This window comes from Rhinolophus hipposideros (genome assembly GCF_964194185.1).
Source record: "Rhinolophus hipposideros genome assembly, chromosome: 22".
In the NCBI taxonomy this organism is placed as follows: Eukaryota; Metazoa; Chordata; class Mammalia; order Chiroptera; family Rhinolophidae; genus Rhinolophus; species Rhinolophus hipposideros.
Genome location: NC_138068.1, coordinates 41,422,413 through 41,448,495, shown reverse-complemented (window position 1 = coordinate 41,448,495; position 26,083 = coordinate 41,422,413). Strand labels below are relative to the sequence as shown.

At 38.9% G+C, this 26,083-nt stretch overlaps 1 protein-coding gene across 13 annotated transcripts in view; it reads right to left on the bottom strand.

Annotated features, from left to right (window-relative positions):
- The window catches only part of KIZ (kizuna centrosomal protein), a 147,384-nt gene that overhangs the window by 19,139 nt on the left and 102,162 nt on the right, over nucleotides 1-26,083 (bottom strand). For 12 of the 13 annotated variants that reach the window (XM_081033949.1, XM_081033955.1, XM_081033951.1 and 9 more), the window contains 3 exons: nucleotides 25,476-25,541; nucleotides 3,951-4,055; nucleotides 739-835 (listed from right to left, as the gene is read on the bottom strand). In XM_081033949.1, coding sequence (XP_080890075.1) covers nucleotides 739-835; nucleotides 3,951-4,055; nucleotides 25,476-25,541 — 268 coding nt within the window. Of the gene's footprint in view, nucleotides 1-738; nucleotides 836-3,950; nucleotides 4,056-4,589; nucleotides 4,612-25,475; nucleotides 25,542-26,083 lie in introns of all 13 variants that reach the window. The other variant, XR_013992274.1, reaches the window with a different exon arrangement.

Below are 26,083 nucleotides of genomic sequence, written 5' to 3'. Positions count from 1 at the left end.
GACAAATGCTATCACAAAGGGAAACTTGTGCTGTTTTAAATGGTATTTATCCCAAAGCAAAAAAACAGGTATTTAATCAGACTTCTATTCCCATCTATAAATTCTTCCTCAGTGATTCAATGCCATTAAATGATTAGTATTTTACGTTGATGACAAATCTAGCATACAACTCACTTACCATTGATGGAAAAACTTATAAGAGTTGCTACAGCTTAACAAATGTGAAAAAATAAATTTTGTTCTTTATGGAAAATAAGCTGGAAAGTGTCAGAAAAGGAAAGTATAATCTAGCCCAAATACTTAGTAAAAAAGAGGAGAACAAAAACAAATATCCAGCAATTGCTAGTATATATATCAGCCATCTCAGAAAGAAGAAACAGGCCACTTTATTTCCTTTAAGGTCTGATGTTTTCTCCTGGCCCTTTTCTGACACTCTCCATTGTGTGGTCTCTAAGCAGCCCTACTGCGAGCAGCTGTAGACGCTAATTTGTGGTTCACTGAGGTGTCAATTGAGTCTTAAACCAAGGAAACAACAGCTGCAAAACAATACTTGGCTCTGGTGCAAACATTTTCAAAAGTAGACTAAAGTTTCAACTGTTATTTTAGATAAACAAAAACCCAAACCATAACCTTCCACCAAGTCACACAACAAAATAATACGTAGCCAGAGTTTGATTCATTGCATAGTGACATTTCTCATCTTGTTGCCACTATTCAGGCAGGCTTTCGTGACTTTACCTTGACAAAGGACTTCCTTCACTAGATGAAAAACTAGCTTCCGAAGCGATTTTGTTAGTTGTCTTTGTGTTGAATGTACTGCTGCCAGTGTTCAAACCTGTGACAAGCACAAATGTGGAGAGAAAGCATTAGCTGCGCAGCAATGGGTGTAACGAAGAAAGAAGGGACCTCACGATAAGTTTGGTTAAACAAACGTCAACAGAGGAAGATGCTGTTCAAGCCACAAAAAGCAAGGGAGCTTCTAAGGCAAGGAATAATATGTTGCTAGAATACTGAAAGACGTGGGAAGGCACAAAAAGTAAAATCATTCAAAGAGCACCATTTTAAATGACTAAGAAGCATGTGTGAGCACATGGGTCTCTACTATGGCACCAAACTCTGGATTATTCCCATTGTTCTAACACACAGGCAGCGATGGATCACCAAGATATCAGGTTCTAGGAACCAAGTCTCAAAAATACTGACACCACTGGATGACAGCTGCCCAGCACTCACCTTTAAGTTCCTCCGCCAAATCCTTTATTTTTCCATCTCGCAGAGAATGAATCTCCACTGAAAACCATCAAGGCCCCTCTTTAATCAGCCTGAAAAGGTGATGGGGAAGAGGCGCAATCCACCTCTTTTCCTGGAGCTGGGGGAACTGGGCTGTCCCCACAGTGCTCCCAGCTTGCAGGACAATCCCTGACCTCTGCCTCCTGGGCGTCCTCAGCCTGGGACATGTCTATTACAAGTCTGATTCTTAAATGGCAGTGGCCCAAGATCACAGAGAGAGTACATGACATCTCAGCAAAAGACATGTACTGAGTTTCTCACCTGTAACCTGCTTGCCTGCATGAAACCTCTGAAGTAGGGCGATTCTTTTAATAATGTGTCCATGTTCAGCCTTAATAGTGTCTGCACAGGACAAGGTCATTTCAGACATGAAAACGGAGGCACAAGGTTTAAGTGGCTTTCCTTAGAGACAGGTCCAGAGACAAAGACCTAAGACATCTGATGCAGAAAGTAACTAAAACATGCGCTGCTTTTCTAATAATTCGATTTGGCTTAGTTTACAGTGTACATCCCCACTACTACCTGCAACAGTTCTGTGAAGTGTAACATGGGGTACCTGGCTTCCATTTCCCTCCGCCCTCCCAGCCTACTTCCTGCTTCTCTTTGGAGCTCAGAGAAGTTCCTAGGATCAGAGTGAGAATGAGAATGAAAAAGTAATGCGTGACCAAATGTAAAATAAATACCAGAGGCAGTATTTAACTACAATGACAGCCAGCACACTCAGAAGCACTTCTAAGATCCCAATGCTGGAAAATTTGGAATCTTTGGTAGAGCACACAGTTTAATTCTGAGTAGAGAGTGAGAAACTGAATCTAGGGGTACTTTACTATACAACTTATAAAGTACCACTTCACTTACAAATAAATTGACAAAAATATGTTAATTATTACTATATTAATAGCACTATAATTTTTGATACACATCCAAGGGACTACAACTTATGTCAAATTTACTCACCCATTGAATCTGTTCAATTAACTATCGAAAGAATACTTACCAAAAACAGATTTGTGGAGTCACCTTTCAAACAATGTATGTCTGCTAACCAGCTATAACGCTCTGAAAGAGGCATTACTCTCTTGGCGCCTCATATGTAAAATGAAGGGGTTGGGTAACTACTTTTGAGATCCCTCTGGATTGTAATTCTGTGACTCAAATGTGAAGAAGGTGATGAAAAGCAAACAGTTAAGGGCTCACAAGTGCACTATCTCTCCAAAGTGATGAAGACCTCCATTGGGGCAGAGGCCCTGTGTTATTCCTCAACAAACTACAAAGTCTCATGCTTGCACAATTCAAATAACCATCACCAACATGGCCAGCCATCCCCAGAGGCTTTTCTCTAACACGCAGAGTGCTGGGTATTTAATCTGTAGTGGCTCACTGAATCCTCAAAGCAATCAAAATAACTGAATTTTGCAGCAACCAATTCTAACACTAATATTATCTAGGAAACAACTGTTCAAAGACAAATCTGACACACCATACGTATGTCCCTCAAAAAAACTGTTTGTTTGGTGAAGGCATCTTTGAGACAATTGGGAAATCTAAATATGGACAGGGTATTATGTAATATTAAGAAATCATTGTTCATTCTGATAGGTAAAATTATGGCATGGTGGTTTATGTAAAAATAAGTGTTAAAGTATACTTCCTTCTGTATTAATCCATTTACTTTCACAAAGGGAGTTGAGGTGACTTATACTAAAAAAAGGTGTAACAAAATAAAAACCACTGGAAATAATAAAAATAATAAGTATAAGAAATCCAAGAAAATTACAATTAAAATAAAAACCCTAGATCGAAGGAACTATATTTAAGCTTAAAGTTAGTTTTTACTAAGATTTAGTATTTTTCATCTAAAGAACCCCCAAATCCCACAACATTCTGGTGAGGGAAAGTAGCCTAGTGAGATAAGAAAGTCATAGGCAGTCAGGGACAGGACAGCGGTAGAGGACATCAAAGCCAAAGAAAACAGTTTCAAAGCAGCTGACAGAAAAATGGGGAGAAGGGAACTGGGCTACCACATCAGACAGCAGAGCTAGCCAAGACACCAGCCCAGGCCAGGGCGGGGGAGTGGCAATCAGCCTCTGGTAAACAATTTAAAGATTGCAGACTCAAGGACATATAGTCTCTGGTGCAGCTTAGCCTGTGGGGCATATCATTCTTGGATCCCTCCTCTCTCTAGAGAGCTTTTCTCTTGTGCTTTACAATAAAACTGTACTGCTTAAACTTTGCCTCTCTGATCTGCATTCCGATTCTTCAGTGACTGTGAGATCTCAATCCCAAGAACACACGTGGACACCCACATCACTAGGATGACACTGTACACTGATGATTAAGAAACTGGAAAATGAGGGAAGAGAAGAAATTTGCGGTGTCTCTGTGGTACTTAGTGATAAGTTACTATCATGATATGCTCGGTAGAATCCAAGAGTCTGAACAGGCCATCAACATGAGGGGCCAACATATTGAGGAGAAAAGACTTCCAAACTTGTGTTTGTTAAGGACTGAAAAAGTACTGGCTCATTCTGACCCATTGACAGTTTGTTATAAACTCAAGAAACCTTCAAAGAATGACCATTCTTCCCTGAACACAGCGCTGGCAGCTGCCCTAGGTCTCCTAGGCACTGATTTCAAGTGCTGAATCCACTCTTGCTTACCTGACAGTTGTGATGTGGCAGCACCCGCCTTTTGGAATATATCTTCAGCTTGATTTGTATTATCCTGCAGGGGAGACTGCTTCAGCAACTTGTAGGCTTTTGTTTCTATAGATTAAAAAAAGGCACAATATCTACATGCAACAGAATGAAGTTGGACCCACACTTTACACCACACAGAAAAATCAACTAAAAATGATTAAAGACAAATATAAGACCTAAAACTATTGAATTCCTAGGAGAAAACATAGGATAAAAGCTTCAGGATAATGGATTTAGCAATGATTTCCTGGATGACCAAAAGTATAGTCAACAAAATAAAAAACAGACAAATAAGACTACATCAAACCTAAAAACTTTTGTGTGTCAAAGGAAACAGTATAGTGAAAAGGCAACTCTATGCAATGGGATAAAATAATTGAAATCATATATTTGATAAGGGGTTGATATCCACAATATGTAAGGAACTTCTACAACTTGACAGCAAAAACCAAAAACAAATAACCTGATTAAAAAATGGACAAAGGACTTGAATAGACATTTCTCCAAAGAAGGTATATACATGGCTAATAAGCACATGAAAAGATGCTCAAAATCACTGTCATTAGGGAAGTGTAAATCACAACCACAATGAGATATCACCTCATATCCACCAGCATGGTCACTATAAAAACAAAAACAAAAAAAACAAGTGTTGTTGAGGATGTAAGTTGGAATCCTTGTGCACAGTTAGTTGGAATGTTAAATGGTACAACCACTACGGAAAATAGTATGGAGCTTCCTTAACAAATTAAAAATAGAATTACTGGGTGTGGGGAGGGGAAGAGGAGGGAAGGAGAGGATTGCAAAAAAAATAGAATTACCACATGATCTAGCAATCCCACTTCCGATGATATACCCACAAAAATTGAAAACAGGACCTCAAAAAGTTATTGGCACACCTATTCATCACCGCATTTACTCACAATAGCCAAGAGGTGGAAGCAACCCAAATGTCCATCAGTAGCTGAATGTATAAGGAAAATTTGGCACATACATATAATAGCTGGAATACTATGCAGCTTTAAGACAGATAGGGATAGGCCTGTCAGGCATGCTCCAGCTCCAATAGGAGCTGACTGAGACAGGGCCGTGTGCGCATACTGCCTTGGGTCCCGGCTTTCCACAGTGTATGTGCAGTGCTGCCCGGCTAGCTCCTGACTATAGGGCTGCTCTACCTGATCCATAGGCTGCTAATTGGGACAGGCAGAGAGTGAGAGTTTTCCTGACAGTGCTGGGCCCGGAGCTGCTTGGTGGCGCAATCTGGCCAAGGCATTCGTTGCACGTTTGTGCAGGCTGGTTGCCAGTGCAAAGCACATGCTGTTCTGACTCGGTGGGGGACACTGACCACACCCCGTGGTGCCTTGGGGGCCTGCCCCGCACACCTAGAGCTGCATTGCTGGGGGCACCCTGGGCCCCTGGTGCCCGGCCCCTCCTCCACAGTCGGTTTTTGCAGCAGTGGACAGTCCGTAGCAACGTGTGAGGAATTTTGGTGGTGAGCACAGCCCCAGTGCCCATGGCAGCCAACTGCAGGCAGATTACTATGAGCCTGAGGGAGGCCGGCACATGCCATGCTGGGCCCTTCCCCTCAACACAGCTGGTGCTGAGTCACCCAAAGACTCTCTATTGCTGAGCAAGTGGCCTGCAAGTTAAAGTGGGCAGAGAGCCTTTTTTTTTCTTCTTTCTTTTTCTGTTTTTCCCCTTTTATTTTACTCCATCTCTTTTTCTTCCCCCTCCCTTTTGTTTATTATTAACTTTTTTCCTTTTTCTTTTTTTTCCTTTCTTTTCTTTCTCTTTCATCTTTTTGTTCCTTTTTCTTTCATCTGTTTTCTTTTTGTTGTTTCTCGGGTATGTTTGTCTTGTTATTGTTTTGGTTATTATTTTTCTGTCTTGTGCTGCTGTTTGTATCTCTTTTATACATTGTTGTTTCTTCTGTCTGATCATTGTTTATCGTGTTTTTGTGGGCGTGTATTTGTTTTTTTGTGTTGTTGGTTTGCATTGCTTTGTTTTTGTTTTGTGAAGTGGCTGTGGGACTAGCACTGGTCCAGGAGCTGAGATTACACTGAATTTGTAGAAAGCATTGACCACAGCTTTAACCCACCTGTTAACACCACCTCGCCCACATATAGCAGCATTGCCAGGGGCACTCTGGGAGCCTGGATGACTGGCCCCACCCCCTGAAACTGTGGAAAAGGGTTTTTACAACAGCAGATGGTCCACAGAACCCTGGGGTAATTTTGGTGGTGTTCAGTGACCCCAAACCTGCACTGCAGCCACTCAAGAGCAGCTCTCGGGAATTTGTGAGCTTGAGGTGGAGGCTGGCTGTAGTGCCCTTGGGATGCTGTACAAGGGGGACACAGGCCAGGTATTGGTATCTGAATCTGCATTAACGTCTTAAAAATCACCAATCACACCTTGTAACTCACTAGAACTCCATCCTGCCCAGCTGGTGCCGCATCGCTGAGGGCACCCTCAACACTGGGTCAAACAGCCAGACACACGCTCTTAAAGAGCCTCTTTCAATCATAGGGCCTTATGGCAACTGACAGGTGGTAAAAGGCATAGTGGGCCCTGGGCCTTTTGCTAAACTGCCTCAAGACCAATATTGGCGGCACCCAGCCTCAGTTCACCCCTACACGACTCCAGCTCCAGCTCAGGCAGCAGCCAACTGCATACAGCTTTGAGGCACCTACTAGGTAGCCATGGGTCTGTAAAAGACAGGGCTGAAACAGTCCTCAGTGGGAGCCCCGCTCAAGAGACACCAGAACCAATACACCCAGAGGCGAGTGTCACTTGCACTACCTGGTTGAATCTACAAGCAGCACTCTCAAAAGAATTTTTCCAAAGGCATAAGAGCCCACAGGGGCCAAGCCTCCTCTGAGGGGGTCAATCTCCACACAGCAGCTCATACACTGTAAGCAGAGCTAATTCTCTCAGTTAATCAGCCTGCGGGTCAATCCCACCCTCTGACAAAACAACCAGCAATTAAAGACCAACTTCAACAATACCTTTGGAACACACGGGACAAGAGAATAGGGAGACTGTGCAATCTGAATATAAAGGAAACATACTACATAAGACCACCCAGCAACGACTGAGAGACATAGGTGATCTACCTAATACATCAAAGCAATCACAAAGCGACAGTCAGAATAAGGAAACAAAGAAACATGCCCCAAATAAAAGATCAGAAGAAACCTCTAGAAATGGAACTAAATGAAACAGAGGCATCCAACCTATCAGAGACAGAATTTAGAACACTAATAAGAATGTTTAAGGAATTTAGTTAGAACATAAAGAAGGATAGAGAAAGAAAAAACAACTAGTTAGAACTAAAGAAAACAATAACTGAAATGAACACACTCGAAGGCATCACGAGTAGATTTGATGAAGCAAAGGATCGAATCAGCGATTTAGAAGACAAGATAGCAGAAATCACTCAATAGGAACAACCAAAAGAAAAAATAGAAAACAATGAACGTAGTTTAAGAGACCTGTGGGATAACATCAAGTGCAACAACATTTGCATTGTAGAAATACCAGAAGGAGAAGAGAAAGAGCAATATATCTAAACCTATTTGAAGTAATAATGACCAAAAACTTCCCTAACCTGGTGAAGGAAATCGACATAAGCCCAGGAAATGCAGAGTTCCAAACAAGATGAACCCAAACAGGCCCACACCAAGACACATTACAGTAAAAATGGCAAAGGTTAAAGACAAAGAGAGAATCCTAAAAGCAGCGGGAAAGACAAAGAGAAAGACAGCGGGTTACATATAAGGGAACTCCTCTAAGACTGTCAGCTGACTTTTCTACAGAAACTCTGCAGGCCAGAAGGAAGTGGCAGGGAATATTCAAAGTGATGAAAAGCAAAGGCCTATCACCAAGATTGCTCTACCCAGCAAAGCTATCACTTAAAAATAAAGGAGAGATAAAGAGCTTCTCAGAAAAAACCAAGCTAAAGAAATTCATTACCACCAAAAAAGCACTTCAATGTAAAAAGGGCTTTTTTAAACAAAAAAGAAAACAAACTAACAAAGGAAGATTAGAAATACGAATAACAAAATGGCAATAAACATGTGCTTATCAATAATCACTTTAAATGTGAATGGGCTGAATGCTCTGATCAAAAGACATAGAATGGCTGAGTGGATAAGAAAACAGGACCCATGCATATGCTGTTTACAACAGACTCATCTCAGATCAAAAGACACACACAGAATGAAAGTAAAGGGATGGAATAAAACATTTCACACAAATAGAAATGAGAAAAAGTTGGAGTTGCAATATTTATTTTGGACAAAATAGACTTTAAAATGAAGACTACAATAAAAGACAAAGAAGGGCACTACATAATAATAAAGGTATTGATCCAACAAGAAGATATTACCCTATTAAACATCTATGCATCCAACATAGGAGCTCCTAAATATGTAAAACAGTTTATAACTGACATAAAGTCAGAGATCAACAGTAGCGCTATTGTAGTAGAGGACTTCAACACCTCTTTGTCACTAATGGACAGATCCACCAGACAGAAAATCAACACGGAAACTGTGGCCTTAAATGACACTTTAGACCAGTTCAATTTAATCGATATTTTTAGAGCATTTCAGCCCAAAGCAGCAGAACATACATTTTTCTCAAGTGCACAAGGAACATTTTCCAAGATAGACCAGATGGTAGGCCACAAAACAAGTCTCAATAAATTTAAGAAGACTAAAATCATATCTAGCGTCTTCTCTAACCACAACGCTATGAAACTAGAAATCAATTATAAGAAGAAATCAGGAAAACACACAAAACATGGAGGCTTAATACATGTTATTAAATAGTGAGTGGGTCAATAATGAAATCACGGAAGAAATAAAAAGAAACCTCGAGACAAACGAAAATGAAAACACAACTACCCCAAATCTATGGGATGCAGTGAAAGCAGTCCTAAGAGGAAAATTCATAGCAATGCAGGCCTATCTAAAGAAACACGAAAATCTCAAATCAACAGTCTATCTTTATACCTAAGGGAACTGGAGAAACAACAGCAAAACAAGACCAAAGGGAGTACAAGGAAGGAAATAATAAAGATCAGAGCAGAAACAAATGAAATAGAGACCAAAAAAGAATACAAAAGATCAATAAAACCAAGAGCTGGGTTTTTGAAAAGATAAACAAAATCAACACCCCTTAGCCAGACTCATCAAAAAAAGAGAGAGAACACCCAAATTAATAAAATTAAAAATGAAAGAGGAGAAGTGACAACAGATACCACAGAAATACAAAAAAATTTAAGAAAATACTATGAGCAACTATATGCCAACAAATTACACAATCTGGAAGAAATGGATAAATTTCTAGAAGCATACAATCTTCCAAGACTAAATCAAGAAGAAACGGAAACTCTGAACAGATCGATTACTACCAAAGAAATTGAATCAGTAATCAACAAGCTCACAAAAAACAAAAGTCCTGGAAGAGACGGCTTTACAGGTAAATTTTACACAACATTCAAAAAAGAATTAACACCTATTGTCCTCAAACTATTCCAAGAAATCCAGAAGGAGGGAAGGCTCCCAAGTACATTTTACGAGGCTGCTATTACTCTGATCTCAAAACCAGACAAAGACATTACAAAAAAAGAAAATTACAGGCCAATATCCTTAATGAGCACAGATGCAAATATCCTCAACAAAATACTAGCAAACTGGATTCAGCAACACATTAAAAAGATCATACACTTGATCACATGGGATTCATTTCTGGTATGCAAAGTTGGTTCAATATCCATAAATCAATTAATGTGATACACCACATTAACAAAATGAAAAACAAAAATCATACAGTCATATCAATAGATGCAGAAAAAGCATTTGACAAAGTCCAGGAGCCTTGTATGATAAAAACTCTTAGCAAAGTGGGAATAGAGGGATCATATCTCAACAAAATAAAGGCCATATATGATAAACCCACAACTACCATCATACTCAACAGGGCAAGGCTAAAACCTTTTCCCTTAAGATCAGGAATAAGACAAAGCTGCCCACTTTCACCCTTTTAGTCAACATAGTCCTGGAAGTTCTAGCCACAGCAATCAGACAAGAAAAAGAAATAAAAGGCATCCAGATTGGAAAGGAGGAAGTACAACTGTCATGATGTGCAGATGACATGATACTATATATAGAGAACACCAAAGACTCCATGCAAAAACTATTAGAACTGATAAATGAATTTAGGAAAGTAGTAGGATACAAAATTAATACTCAGAAATCAGTTGCATTTGTATACACCAATAATAAACTTTCAGAAGGACAAATCAAGAAATTAATCACACTTACAATTGCTTCAAAAACAATAAAATACCTATGAATAAATTTAACCAAAGAAGTAAAAGACCTGTATTCAGAAAATTATAAGACACTGAAGAGAGAAATCAAAGACACAAATAAATGGAAACACCTACCATGTTCGTAGATAGAAAGAATTAATACAGTTAAAATGTCAATACTACCTAAGGCAATTTATAGATTCAATGCAATTCCTGTCAAATTACCAATGACATTTTTCTCAGAAATAGAACATATAATCCTAAAATTTATATGGAACCATTAAAGACCTGGAATAGTCTCAGTTACCTGACATCAAACCATATTACAAGGCTAGAGTAATCAAAACAGTATGGTACTGGCATAAAAAGACACATAGATCAATGGAACAGAATAGAGAGCCCAGAAATAAATCCATTCATATATAGTCGTTTAATCTATGACATTGGAAGAAAGAATTTACATTGGGGTAAAGATAGTCTATTTAATAAATGGTGCTGGGAAAACTGGACTGACACATGCAAAAACATGAAACTGGACCATCTCCTCATGCCATATACGAGAACAAATTCAAAATGGATTAAAGACATAAATGTAAGATCTGAAACCATAAAACTCCTAGAAGAAAATATAGGAAGTAAATTTGCAGACATTACCATGAGTAATATTTTTAGTGATACATCCCCTTTGGCAAAAGAAATAAAAGAAAAAATAAACATATCAGATTACATCAAACAAAAAGTTTTCTCACAGCAAACAAACCATCAATAAAACACAAAAGCAGCCTACTGAATGGGAGAAGATATTTACCAACGATACATCCGATAAGGGCTTAATATCCAAAATTTATACAACACTCGTTTAACTCAACACACACACAAAAAAACAAGTAAAAAATGGGCAGAGGACATGAAGAAACATTTCTCTAAACAGAACATACAGATTGCCAATAGCCATATGAAAAAATGCTCAACCTCACTAATCATTGAAGAAATCCAAATAAAAACCACAATGAGATGCCACCTTACTCCGGACAGAATGGCTGTCATCAATAAATCAACAAACAAGTGCTAGCGAGGATGTGGAGAAAAGGGAACCCTTGTACACTATTGTTGGGATTGCGTATTGGTGCAGCCACTTTTGGAGGTATCCCAAAAAACTTGAAGTGGAACTACCTTATGATGCAGAATTCCACTCTTAGGTATCTATCCAGAGAAATCCAAGACACTAATTTGAAAAAATATATGCACCCCTATGTTTACTGCAGCGCTATTTACAATAGCCAAGACTTGGAAACAACCGAAATGCAGTGGTAGACGACTGGATTAAGAAACAATGGTTCATTTATACAATGCAGTATTACTCGGCTATAAAGAAGACTGAATCTTACCATTTGCAACGATATGGATGGACCTAGAGAACATTATGCTAAGTGAAAGAAGTCAAACAGAGAAAGACAAATACCATATGATCTCACTTACATGTGGAATCTAAAGAACTGAATAAATGGGCAAAGTAAACAAATCGTCTCAGAGATATAGAGGAAAAAATGATGGTTGCTAGATGGGACAGGGGTGGGGATGAGGGAGAAGGGGAAAGGATTAGACTGCATAAATTGGTAACTACAATATTGCCACGGGAATATGAAAGACAGTTTGGGGAATATAATCAATAATGTTGTAAAGATTTTGTAGGGTGTCAGACGGACACTTGTCTTATTAGGGAGACCACTTCATGGATGGTGTAGATGCTTGTCACTGCACTGTACACCTGAAGCTGAATAATATTGTATGTCAACTATAATTTAATATATATTTAGTTACGGGATATGGAGTACATCATAGGGAATAGATCAATGGAATTGTAATAGATACGTACGATGTCAGTGGGGCAGTAGATTGGGGGAGGAGAGTTGTCACTTTGTGAGAGATGAAAGTCTAACTAGTACATTGTTTTGTACACCTGAAACTAGTAATAAAAATAAAAAGGAAATCCTATTACATACTATAGCATGAATGAACGCTGAAGACATTATGCTACGTGAAATAAGCCAGTCACAAGAGGCCAAATACTGTATGATTCCACTCATGTGATGTATCAAAAGTGGTCAAAGTCATCATAGAAACAGAACGTGGAAAGGTAATTACTAAGGGCTGGAGAGAAGGGGGAGAAGTATTAGTGTTTAGTAGGTAAAGTACTTCAGTATTGCAAGAGGCAAAAGTTCTAGAGATCTACTGTATACCAACATGAATATACTTAACACCACTGAACTGGTAAATGGTTAAAATGGTAAATTTAATGTTATGTATTTTTTACAAAATTTTAAAAGAGTAGAGTGACCAGATATCCCAATTGGTCCCTGACAAAAACAGGCATAAGTTTATGCCTGTTGTCCCTGTATAATTATTAATAGAACCTCCTTTTGTTATCAAAAGTTTCCTAGTTTAGATAATAAATTATATGGTCCCCCTACTTAAGAGACACATGAACCAAATGCATTGTAATGGTGTAGTTTGGCTACTGGTTAAAAAAAAACAACTTTAAAAATATTTTAACACTCATTGGATATTTGATGATATTGATAAATCATTATTGTTTTAGGTGTGAAAAAATACACAGAAATACTATATATATAGTCACAGGAAGTGGAGTACAGCATAAGGAATAAAGACAGTAGAACTGTAACGGCTGTGTGCGATGTCAGAGGGGTAGTAGATTGGGGGTGGAGTGTTATCACTTTGTGAGGGGTATAAATGTCGAACTATTACATTGTTTTGTACACCTGAAACTAATAATAAAGAAAGAAAAAAGTATGTAAAATAAGCATCATATTTTGAGATATTAAATGCTGTATAATTAAAATATGTACAAGGGATAGGGACTCTTAACTGAAAATAAATCCTAAGGCAACATTTTTTGACGTTGCTGGATTCTGAAATCAGTTTAGCACATTGGAACTAGTATTTAGAAATATTTAATAAAGAAAACACCAGATGCAGTGCATGCAGAGGGGAAAGTATTGTTTTGTGTAACTTCTGTTGTATGTATTGAGTACTGGCCTGGATAGAAAGTGTTCCTTGCTGTAGGTCAGTCCCACTGTCCTAGGATGGCTCCAATGGGATGGCATCATAACACTTTCCAAGGAATTCTAATGTCCATTTTATTTCAGATTTGTTGTAAAGTAACTGGGGGTGATGGAGGTTAATAAAATCAAAGACAGAATATCTGAGTTCTAAGAAGGTAAAGAATCATGGAAAAAGAGGTGAAAATGTTCTCTTTTCGTTTTTATTTTTTTAAAGATCAACCAAAAAGTTTTTCAGCTTTTAGGATACAAGTCCAGATCTTAATGACCATATGCTAGTCCTACATTCAATTAAACTCATTTGGTCAAGGAAAAATAGCAAAAATAAAAGTTTTGGAAGAAAGGAAGGAAGAAAGGGAGGGAGGGAGGGAAAAGTTGCTTCTTGATAAAGGCTCCTGATGGCTGGAAGCTGGAAATTCCTTTTGTCTATTATCTTAAGGTAAATCATTTAACTTTAGTGAGCTGGCTCTCATGTTTCTCAGAACAAAGAAAATATGCTATTTATTTTCAGGAGGGGATTTTTGTGAAAAATATCAAGCTAGTAATTGTAACGTTATTTTCAGATTTGGGGGGATTAACTATTCTGCCCAAATATAAGACAGAACCGATATTATCACTGGTCTAGCAAAGAAAGAATGTGAAGTTAATTCACTCTTAGCAGCAAGGGACCACTTTACTACTCTGGAAAAGATAGGACACTTCCATGTTCCACTCTTTCCATTCTGGTACCCTCCCCTTCCTATTGAAGGACTTGGATTCTCTAACTGATGTGGACTTTCCCTTGCAGGCTGCCCAAGTATACTTTCAACTGTACAAGTCTGGGAGGGAGATAGCCCACCCCCTTCCCAACCGTGGCTCCTCACTGGTATTTGATCCTTAAACCTCCTGTGGCCAATCTGTAAGCAGAGTCTTTGGAGTCTGCCTGGACGATGTTTATCTGGGATGTAGCTGCCATAACCCAAGTAGTAAAGGTTTGACAAAATGAAGCTGCGAACTGCTAAACATATCGTCTGCTTCCACCCGATACACGTTTCCTCAAATGGTTTAAGGGTAAAGCAAAGTTTAAAAGGATTAAGTGCATTCACTTGGAGGAACAAACACTACCCTGTTTCCCAAAAAATAAGACCTATTCAGACAATCAGCTCTAATGCATCTTTTGGAGCAAAAATTAATAAAAGACCCAGTATTACATTACATTATATTATATTATATTATATTATATTATATTATATTAATATTATATTATATGCAGTCTTATAGTAAAGTAACACCAAGTCTTACATTAATTTTTGCTCCAAAAGACGTATTAGAGCTGACTGTCTGGCTAAATCTTATTTTGGGGGAAACACGGTATGTGACTCCGGTTGGGTGGGCGCAGTGGGAAAGGTGAGCTTGTAGCAGGCTGGAGAGCATGTACGTGCCCTGTCTGACTACAGCCAATTGCTGCCAGTTGGGGAAGTGGGACTAGTCTTGCCAGACTTTGGCCTTTTTAAATGAAAAAATAAAAAACTGCACAAGCCAAACAGAACATACTCACAACGTTGAAACTAGATGGTGGTGAGCAGTTTCTTTCTGTGTTGCAAGAAAACTCTGTGAAAAACTTCAGCCAACAGATACAAGCTAGATGTTAGGAAAAGCACACTTAGTTCAAAGAGTTGAGAGACCCCAGAACATACTATCAAAGGAGGCTGCAACAGCTGCATGGAGATTTTTAAGTAGCCGTCTGAATCAAATGGACCAGGTTTCTGACTCTTTGGAAGCAAGAGTATACTTTTTACTAGGGGTGCTCAACAATTCAGACATCCTCCAATAATAGTCTAGAAGACTTGAGTAGGAGGCCAACTTTATAAAGCAAAAAGCTGCAAGGTTCACATTAGCCTACCATAAACAAGGTAGGTCCATATATTTCCAAGGAGGAAAAAAAAAATAAATTTCTCAACAGGCAAGTAAACTCTAAGTCTGCAAATGTGAGGATTGGGTGGCTCCTTAGGAACTCCAGGGAAACATTTCCTCCCATTAGTAAGAAAACTATTGAGTAGTGAAAATTATTAGCTAACACAATGATTTCTAAACAATACTGATTTTCGATTAGAATGTCCTGGTACACACGGAAACAAACATGTATGCATGCTCAAGCTGCAGTTCTGGGTCTCTCAGTCAAGCACCTATTACATATTCAAATGTGTGGCAAGATTTAGTGTGAAAAGTAGAAAAGATTGTAGTTTAAAACATAAAGGAAGGCAAGGGGCCCAGAGGGTTAAAATCTATCCTTGGCTATTAATTCCAGACTGATGACCCAATCAATCATTGACCTTCCTGCAAAGTGGTATGGATCACTGAGGTTGTGTCTTTCTTTTTGATATACATTTTGTGTCTAGATAATGGAAATAGCTAGAGAAAACAAAGTGAAAACATGCTGAATAAAGGGAGGTAGCAGAGAGATGACCTTGAGAGGAGAAAGAAAAAGCCTCAACTTCTTATCTTTTATTTTCTTTTGTATGCAAATGTACACCTGCTAAAATACTTCTAAATCTACAAATGAAAAAATATCTGATGAACAAGTGCTTTTAACAACCCATTACAAGAGCCCGATAAACCTGAGGTTGACCAGCCTCTAGGGAGTGTCTCTGAGGCAGAGAATCTGTCCATGGCTTTCCCAGAAATCCCTAATGAAAAAAGAAGAGTTGGGTCTGGAAAAGGAATAACAAAGGGAAACATCACTTCCACTACCACTAGAAAAAATGACCTTGAACTGACGAAGAACTGGGCATCTTTGAGTAAAGAAGGATAATTGCATTCCTACTATGTGAAGTGTATAAAATTTTAAAAATTAAATTGAAAACTACTTTCTGTCCACCGAGCTTGCCCACGTTACTTTTCCCATATACCTACCCCCACGCAAAGTTTTCTGCACGCCACGCTAGACGTGTTGTTGATGCAGCAAACTCAGTCGTTTTTGCAAAACAAAACAAAAATTGCAGGATATGTTTCTAAAATTAATTCTCAACATAAATATTATCACTTAAAGTCCAAAAACCACCTGTCTAGTAATCTGCTTAAATGAAAATGAAAAATTAGGATATATGTGCTTTCACAATTCTGAAACACAGAAAACTCATTTATATTTAGGAATTTTTTTTTTAAGGCCATAAATCTATGCAAATGTGAGATACACAGGTTGGGTCCACTTTTCATGTCCAGACTTTCCACTCCACTCCACCAGTAGTCCTGGGCCTGTGTCTACTGCCCAGGCTTCTCTGTCCTCTCACACAGAGAGCCAATGCACAAAGTAATTTCCAATTCGTATGAGTTGCCTGGAGCTGCTGCAGAAAGTAGGCATTTACATCACATTCTTAATTTCTACGGAGGAATTCAACAATTACACCTGAAAATAAATGCCAGGCTTATAACTGACCTTTAATGGATATTCCAAAACTGAACTGAAACGGTTTAGCTGGTATTGCTTCACATGTAAATTTATAATCCCACGCCTGCCATTTAACACAGTTCCATCATAAGAGGTGAATTTTCAACTCTCAAAGTCATGGAATCTTTAAGTTTTCAAAGATTGGATAATTTTGATCAGGAAGGTATATTTTATTGGCATAGTTAAATAGTTTTTAAAGACAATATTTATAGCAATCTTTACTCAATTTATATAATGAGAAAAATCACAAATAAAAACATTAACATTATCAATTTCATCACAAGTACTATAGTAGTGTCAGCAACAATCACTGAATAAGATGAACTGGATGCTATGAATAGAAAGCATGAAGAAATCCCTCCTCAGCTCCTGGAATGGATTAAATAGTGTCTCCTCCAAAGTTCAAGTCCACCCTGAACCTCAGAATGTGAACTTATTTGGAAATAAGTTCTTAGCAGATGTAATTAGTTAAGAATCTCAAGATGGAATCATCTTGGACTTCCAGTAGGTCCAAAGCCGAATGACTGGTGTCCTGACAGGAAGAGGAGAAGACACAGGAGACACAGAAGAGAAGTGGATATGAAGATGGAGGCGGAGACTGGATGCAGCCACCGACTAGGAGCCACAGAGGCTGAAACAGGCGGGAAGGACCCTCCCGGGGAACTTCAGAGGGAGCATGGGCCTGCTGACACTGATTTTAGACTTCTAGCCTCCAGAACTCTGAGAGAACACATTTCTATTGTTTTAAGGTTGCGGTACTTTGTTACAGCAGCCCTAGGAAGATACATTCAGCCCTCTGTATCTATAGGTTTAACATCCAAAGATTCAACCAACTGCAGATGAAACACATTTTTTAAAAAATCTCAGAAAGTTCCAAAAAGTAAAATTTGGATTTGCCATGTGCCGAGTGCTACGCTAAATCCACACAAATGAAGTGATGTGGAGGCATCCCCTGCCTATATAAAAATATAATGCCCTGTTACATACGGGCCTTGAACATCTGTGGATTTTGGTACCTGGGGGGGGGGGGTGAGGGTAATGGGTCCTGGAACCAATCCCCCAAAGAAAGCAAGGGATGACTGTAGTACACTCCCTGGTTCCTGATTTTATTAAAGTATCTAATGCCCAACCTCTTCTCTCTCCACTTGAGTCTCTACTGTAAAGTGGGGGTGTTTTGCATGACTTCCAAGGACTCTCATCTTTGAGACCCCCTGCTCCATGTTTCTCAAACCTGGGGTCACTTGGGTGTGTTATAAAAGACTGATGCCTGGCTTCCACCTCTAGAGGTTCTGATGTGACTGGTCAAGGGAGGGGGTGGGGCATGGGTATGTTTTAACACTCCAAACAGGATTCTACTGTGCAACCACCGAGAATTTCTCTAGGCATGTAGGAGTTCAGTGCCTTGAATGCGGGGGCATCCAATCAAGAGCATTCTTAGAAAGCTGCCTTTCATACTTTAATGACCACGTTAAATAAACACCACCACTGCAGCGGCATGAGGAATGCTTTGCTGTAGCAAGCAGCAGGCTGTCCCAGCAGCCTGACCACTGCCATAAAGACAGGGCCACATGACCTGCAACAGACAATCCAGAAGTATTTGGTGGTTCCTTGATTGTGAATGAGTTGGGGGCCTCTGTCCCAGGTGCAGAAGGTAAGCACATCTTTACTGGTTCTTGTGCATTTCTGGGACAGGACGAACGAGGCACATTCTTAGTAAAGTCTCAGTAGTGGAGGTATCATGTCACTATACTTTGGCAGTCCACAGTTGTCACCAGTCTTTTCTCCCAGGATAAACCTAGTTACAAATGACAACCTGTCCATTGTATGTTTCCAGCTGTTTTCCAATTTGATATAAAACTCAAGCAATAATGTTCTGGGAAGCACTGCCCCAAACTCCAAGTGGCACCCTTCAAATTTATGTTGACCTCCCACAAGGATTCAAAATGGACGTACCTTAGTATGACCTTGAATATTTCAGCTTGCCAAAGGATATCAGTGAGAAATGGCATAGTCAGGCAACCACTTTCAACACAGCTTGACCAAGAGAATTGGAGTCAAAAGAATGAGAGGCTGAATGGACATTCTTAGAGACTTAATCCTCTTGAGATAAAAGCTGAGAGCCCTTTTCACATGGAGCTTAAGGAGATGAGTTTTGCCAGGATGGGCACGTGGGGTGGGAAAAGTACTGGTGGAGTGAATGACTGAAAGAGATAGTATTTTGGCCTGAATCAACAAGCATTTAAGGGAACTCCTTAATACTCTCGTTTTTATTCATTTGTTTGACAAAATATGCCAGCTACTATGCTAGGTGATGGGTTTCTACGATATTTCGCATAAGTCGCATGATTTACTAAAACTAAAATTCATTTAACTCTCAAATGCAAATTTCATGTTTGAGAGTTACAAGTAAAATTACCAATGTGGGAAATTTTACTTTGCGGGTGTAAGCAGTTCAGAGGGAGACTTTCTGAGGGAGTCTTAAGCTTTCATTCTGGCCTAAGTGTTTCAGGGAAACACCTGAATATCCTACTGCCTGCACGTGGTCTCAGGCCTAAGTGTACTCAGATTTTCCCCTCTTTATAAAGGGCATCCCTCTTGGTACAATCCATACCCAGGAATCCTTGCAAGCCGCCCACCTCTGCAGGCCTAACACAAGAGAAAGCAAAGATACAACTATGCCCATCGCTGCTCTCAAAAGCATCCTTCTGGAGATCATCTTGTGTTGTGATACATGCTGTCATTTAATTAATCCAGACATCCTGGTGTGGTCTCCTTCTGTTATAAAACAAAAGAGGCAGGGTGGTAGAACAGAAGGCGTCCAGGGCTTAAACCCTGAAGTTTGAGTTTAATTCCAGATCTAATACACTAGCTATATGGTCTTGAGCAGGACTCAACCTCTCTAAGTTTCTGTTGGATTGTCTATTTACCCCATAGGGCCGTTGTGAAGATGAGAAATGATGGAGGCTTAGTGAGGGCAGGGACCCAGTCTTTTGCTGTCCATGGTATTCCCAAGAAAAGGTATAATGTACATGCAAATGATATACTATTTATTATATATAGAATAAGTTCTATATACAATGTTCACAGAGGTGAACATTAATCTTTGATTTCTACCTGGTTCTTTAGTGTGAACTAGACTAATGAAAGGGGTAGATGGTATTAAAAACAGGTCACACAGGCCGTGGGAACACTTACTCTGGTTGTGTGTGTGGGGGGTGTATATCGGAGGGTTTCTATGTAGTGGTACCTAAGTTTTTGAATGTCTCCATTGACGAACATTTCAGTTTACGAACGCCATAAATTTTATGAATCTATGGTATCATTAGATAGTAAAATTCATGCTAAATTTGCAGTTTTAGGGGTTGATTTTAAAGGTAAGTAATGGATTCATCCATTTTGCATTACTTTCTATGGGGAAACCAGTTTTCGAAAGTTTCAGAACTCAAATGGTCTTCTGGAACGGATTACATTCGAAAACTGAAGCACCACTGCATACTTTAGCACAGATTACAGAAGCTAAAGTTATGAAACTCACACTCTTCATAATGATGGTTAGCAAAGCAGATGCCTTCAGAGTGACAGCAAACTCTATAAGGATGTGCCCCTCTTCCAAAAAGACTTATGTGTGGGGGTGATACACAAATAAGAAAGGGGAATTAAGAAATGAGAAAGTTGGCATGTTTGATTTCTTTAATATGGACTGAGAATCACAGTCTCTTAGCATTAGAAAGTAAGTCAGAATTCCTAGAAATGAGAATTCCTTCCATAGTGCCCCTCTAGAGAGGAAGTTCCCACCATGGTTCAAGCACCCAGCACAGAATCTCACACCTGGAAGACATTCAGTTTAGTTTTGCTGATATGAAGAGCTAGAAAGTTTTTCCGTTATTGAGCTGTGAATTCCATCCCTGCAACACTCACAAACAGGGCCCCCTAAGCTACACTCTATAATTATGCTCAGTTAACATTCTGCCTTCTACATGGCAGCCCTACAAATATTTAAAGACAGCTTTTGTGCCCTTCTCAGGTTACACTTCCCCAGGGTCCCCATTATTCTGAAAGTGGTATAACCTCAGAGCATTCTGCCCAACCTCCTGGTGCCTGGCCTGCATTTTACCTCAGCCTCTTTTTTTTTACTATATCCCTTTGAGATAGCTGCAAAGCAAATAAAGTCACACAGAAGGACCCACACTGAAGAAGTGTGTTTCCCCACCATTGTAACCTGCTGGTGATCAGTTTGGGAGCAGTTTAAACAAGTAAATTTCAATCATAGCATCATCTAGGTTGAGTTACACTAAAGTAGCCAGCCCTAAGTGTCATTATAAAGCAATCTCATCCACAAGGGAGGTTCCCACAAAAAGGAACCACAGGAGAACATTGATGATAATTTTAGTTGAGAAAACTGATGCCCTCATTAGACTTAAGGTTTTAAAAAACGTTCCACATGCGTGTATATTTCCCAAAACATGTTCCATAGAACATTAATTCTGTTGGCTGTTTATAGGAAGGATTCCATTTTCAAATAGAAAGTAAGTTATTTGACTCTAGGTTCACACTTCTAAACAGTTCATTTACTGACAGTCTCCTAAAAGTCTTCAACATACTCCTGTGTGTTGTGCATGCTGCAGAGGGAGAGAGAGACCAGACCAGAGTTTAGCCACAAGATATGTATTCCTTGCAGTATCTTCTAGGTGGAGTACCGCACACATCACATTTGGGAAAATGCTGCATCAGATCATCAACCTTCTGAGGCGGCACAGTAGGGAGGACTGTCACCTGGTGATCAGGAACCCTGCGACGTCCTCACATGAGTGCACATCACGCACAGACAGCGGGGCCTTGATCAGAGAGACCACCCAGCAGTAGCCACTTCATCAGCTTTTGTGATTCTTCTTCAAAGGTTTCTTTATGGGACTAATTAGAAGTTCCAAAAGGTGCATGAAACTCTCTTCAAGTTTTTTTGATAAGTAAACATCCTTCTGGATTCAAATCATCACTTGAGTTCTCAAGTGGAAATTTCTTGCAGAAACTCATTTAGTGGTACTATCAGGAAGCGTGGTCTACGAGGAATTAGAGCAGCACTGCGACTGAGGAAGGCAAGCAGCTGTCAGAATAACAAACAGGCTGGCGGTGTCCAGGCGCCCTTCCAGGACTCATTTCAGGCTTACTCTTCCTGTGGCACAACACCCTATCGCCCCTGCTTATTTTCCTCTTGAGTTTGTTTTGTGAGGTTCCTTTTAACTAGATGTCACTGGTTTGAAATGGGGCCAGTGCATAAGACCAATACTACTACTAACAGTCACATGAATATTATTAGTAGAATCATAGCTAACATGTATGAGTGTTTCATACATGTTTGGGACTTTCATACACATGACCTTATTTAAACTTTAAGACAATCTTGCCAGGTACTATGTATATCTAATTTTCCAATACAGATGCTCGGAGAGATGAAGAAATGAGCAGGGAGTAAAAAGCAGACACTGATGGCTGATGCCAAAGCCCAGGCTCAACTGCCACATCTCCTCCACTTCTAGAGGACAGCCTCTGAAATATTCCTTTTCTTTGGAATATTCTAGAAAGAATGCAGCCCATACAAACAGGAAAGCCTCAACAGAAGTATTATAAAGGAGGAGGCAGGATCTATCTTAAATCAAACTGTACACTTGCCTTGCTTTACCAAAGGCCAAATCTACAAATAATTATGACAAAAGATACAAAAATTTAATAAAGAAATGATGGTCAAGAACTTAGAGATCAAAGTGACTTCAATGACAGACAGAATAATAGTGAAGCAGAGCCAAAGTGAATGAGGGCCTCACACATTAACTTCCTGGGAGGTCCAGTGGGTGGGGAGCAAAGGATGAAGACAGTGTGGTTGGTGGCAAGGGCAGAACAGCAATACTCGAAAAAAGTAAATGGCTTTGAAAGTTTTTCCCCCCCTTATCTCCCAAGTTATTTTATGTCTAATACTTTGGCATGTAACAAGCACAAAGCATTTTTCTTTTTAAACTGCCTACTACCGATGGATGGCAGGTTGGAATTACAATTTCTTTGAAAATCTTAATGGCAAATAGCCCTATTACTTCTAGGCTCATCACCCCTCTTTCTGCATGAAGAAAAATTTGAAACTCTGGTACTTAATTATGTCTTCTCTTATAAAGAAATTCTATGAGATAGAATTGGTGGTTGCCAGAAGCAGCGGGTGGGGAGGTGGGCGAAATGAGGGAAGGGGATCAAAAGGTACAAATTTGCTGCAAATTAAAACCACAATGAGGTATCACCTCACACCTGTCAGAATGGCCATTACATATAAATCAACAAACAAAAAGTGTTGGCGAGGGTATGAAAAAAAGGGAACCCTTGGGTACAGTTAGTGGGACTGTAAATTGGTACAGCCACTATAGAAAACTATATGGACGTTCCTCAAAAAGTTAAATATAGAACTACCTTATGATCTAGCAATTCTACTTCTGGGTATTTATCTGAAGAAATCCAAAACACCAATTCAAAAAAAAAAAAAAGCATTCCTATGTTCATTGCAGCATTATTTACAATAGCCCCAAATATAGAAGAACCTAAGTTTCCATTAACAGACAGTTGGATAAAAAATATGTGGTACGTATATACAAAGGAATATTACTCAGCCATAAAAAAATGAAATCTTACCATTTGCAACACCCTGGATGGACCTAGAGGGTACTAAGCTAAGTGAAATAAGTCAGACAGAGAAAGACAAATCACCATATGATTTCACTTATATGTGGAATCTAAAAACAAAGTAAATGAACAAACAAAACAGAAACAAACTCATAGATACAGAGAACAAATTGATGGTTGCCAGATGGGAGGAGTGTTGGGGATAGGTGAAAAGGTGAAAGGGATTAAGAAGTACAAATTGCTAGTTTTACAGCAAGTACAGCATATAGTCAATAATATTGTAATAACTACCTATGGTGTCGGGGGTACTAGACTTATCAGAGTGATCCCTTCCTAAGTTATATAAATGTCTAATCACTATGTTATACACCGGAAATTAATATAATATTGTATGCCAACTGTAATTGAAAAACAAATTTTAAAAAAGGCCAAAAAAAAGTACAAATCTTAGTTATAAAATAAATAAGTCACGGGGAGGTGACTAAGGTTAATAACACTATTGCATATTTGAACATTGCTAGGAGAGTAAATCTTAAAAGTTCTCATTACAAGCAAAAATATTTTTTGTAACTGTGTGTGATGATGAATGTTAGCTAGACCTACTGTGGTGATCACTGTGCAATGTATACAAATATTGAATTATTACACTGTACACCTGAAACTAATATAGTGTTATATGTCAATTTTTCCTCAATAAAAAATTCTATGAGAAAATAACATTTGCATGAATTTTGAGGAGAGTCATCTACTTGCAGCAAGGGAAAGAATACTTAAAAGACAAGTAAGAATGGGCAACTAGGCCACTTCCTGGTTTCTCCCCAATAAACCTTTACAATTTTAATTAAAATCAATTCAGAGGTCATTAGATACTTCTGCACCCAAAGGTAAATGCAAAAGAAAAGCATCCAAATGACTTATTGGTTATTTATAATTTGTGATCATTTACATTTCTATTTAACAAAAGGAAAAAAGAAAAAGAGGGAACTCTACCAGAGTTTTCTCAAAATGAAGAACAAAAATGCAATAAACATATCACTGGGAAACGTTTAAGAGAAAACCTCTGTATTTTGGAGTGAAATATTAACTGACACAGAATACATACAATAATTGCTCTACTATAAACTACTTTTTCAAAACCAGAGTTCATCATAGAAACATGGCTTTAAAAAATTAATCATCAGGCCATGAATTGTATGGCCATAAAAGAAAGCCATTCCTTTCTGCATATAAACAACACAACTACCACACATGCAGATGCATGCCTCGGTCGGTACCTCAGTGCAACAGTGTATTTACTGGTATAAATATTTAAAGTCAGACCTTTGAATTTATAATGAAATAGCATGCCACTTTACAAAATAAGGTACTACTAAATTTAGATGTACGACAAATAGAACTCTGTTCAGAATACTAATTGCTGCTGTTGATAGTCTAAAACTGAAAAAAGTAATGATATTCAGATTTCATCTAAACAAGCCTAACATATGTGCAGAAATCTTAATAGGTCTTGATGAAACCTTATTGCTAAAAATTTTAAATTATCAGACAGGCTTTGTGACTCCAGCACAAGAAAGCTTCCTGTCTGGCACTTTTTTCCCTCTGCTCTTATTTTAATGATACACATTCAATTATCATGAGAAAAAAAAGAGTGAAATCAGAAACATCTGTAGTTTGCCACATAATGACTGGGAGTTCCCCTGGGAGATCGACCTTTTCACACAGACGCAGGTGCTGTGAGGCACGTGATAGGGATGCTCACATGTGTACGTGTACAACATGATCAGGAAGAGTTCCACAGACACGGTTATTTTCCACCTTAGTTTGTGCTATGTAAGCTCGCAGGTTACGATGATGTGCTCGTATGCTGAATCTCCTGCTCCAATATGCAGCAGTTAGAACATACCTGCTCTGAGCAGAGTCCACAAACCACTAACCTAGAATGTTCTGATTATATGAGAAGGTTGACTCCTGTGTTTGAAACTCTCAGGCAACCATAACTTTACCTGTGATTGGAATCTTTACTGCCATGCTTTCTTCCTTGCTCTCGTCAACACGGTCACTCGAAACTTCTAAAAACCAAACACATGATAATAAAAATGTATTTCAGAGTTATAGTTATGGACTAGGCCTTTGTTTTTTTAAACTACCATTCCTCTTTATTTTCACTACCTCCTCACCTCCTTTTTTTGGTTAGTTCATTCCTTGTCTGAAATAGTACTATTCCTAAAAGAAAACCTATTCTAAAACTAAGTTTTCTTGATGTTGTTTTCATGTAAAATAATTTAGCCTGACACCTATGAAGTCCGAGTGGGGCTTAAAACAAGTGAGCCTCTCGTCCTGTGCATGTATATCGATTTCTGAACACATCCTGAGCTCTCCTGGAAATACCCCTACAGCCATTTACTGGCATGCCGTAACTGTAATGCTGAAGCAATCACAATTCTGGATACTAAAAATTAGTTTTCGAATGTTGGGGGGGCATAAATCCATTGATTCTTATTCATCTGTTCAGACTTATAATGGAAAAGAATGTGTATAAGTTATGAGTAAATTATATTAAGTGATATCAAAAACTTCACAGTACTGTATGTGAAGCTCTTTATGGAATCAT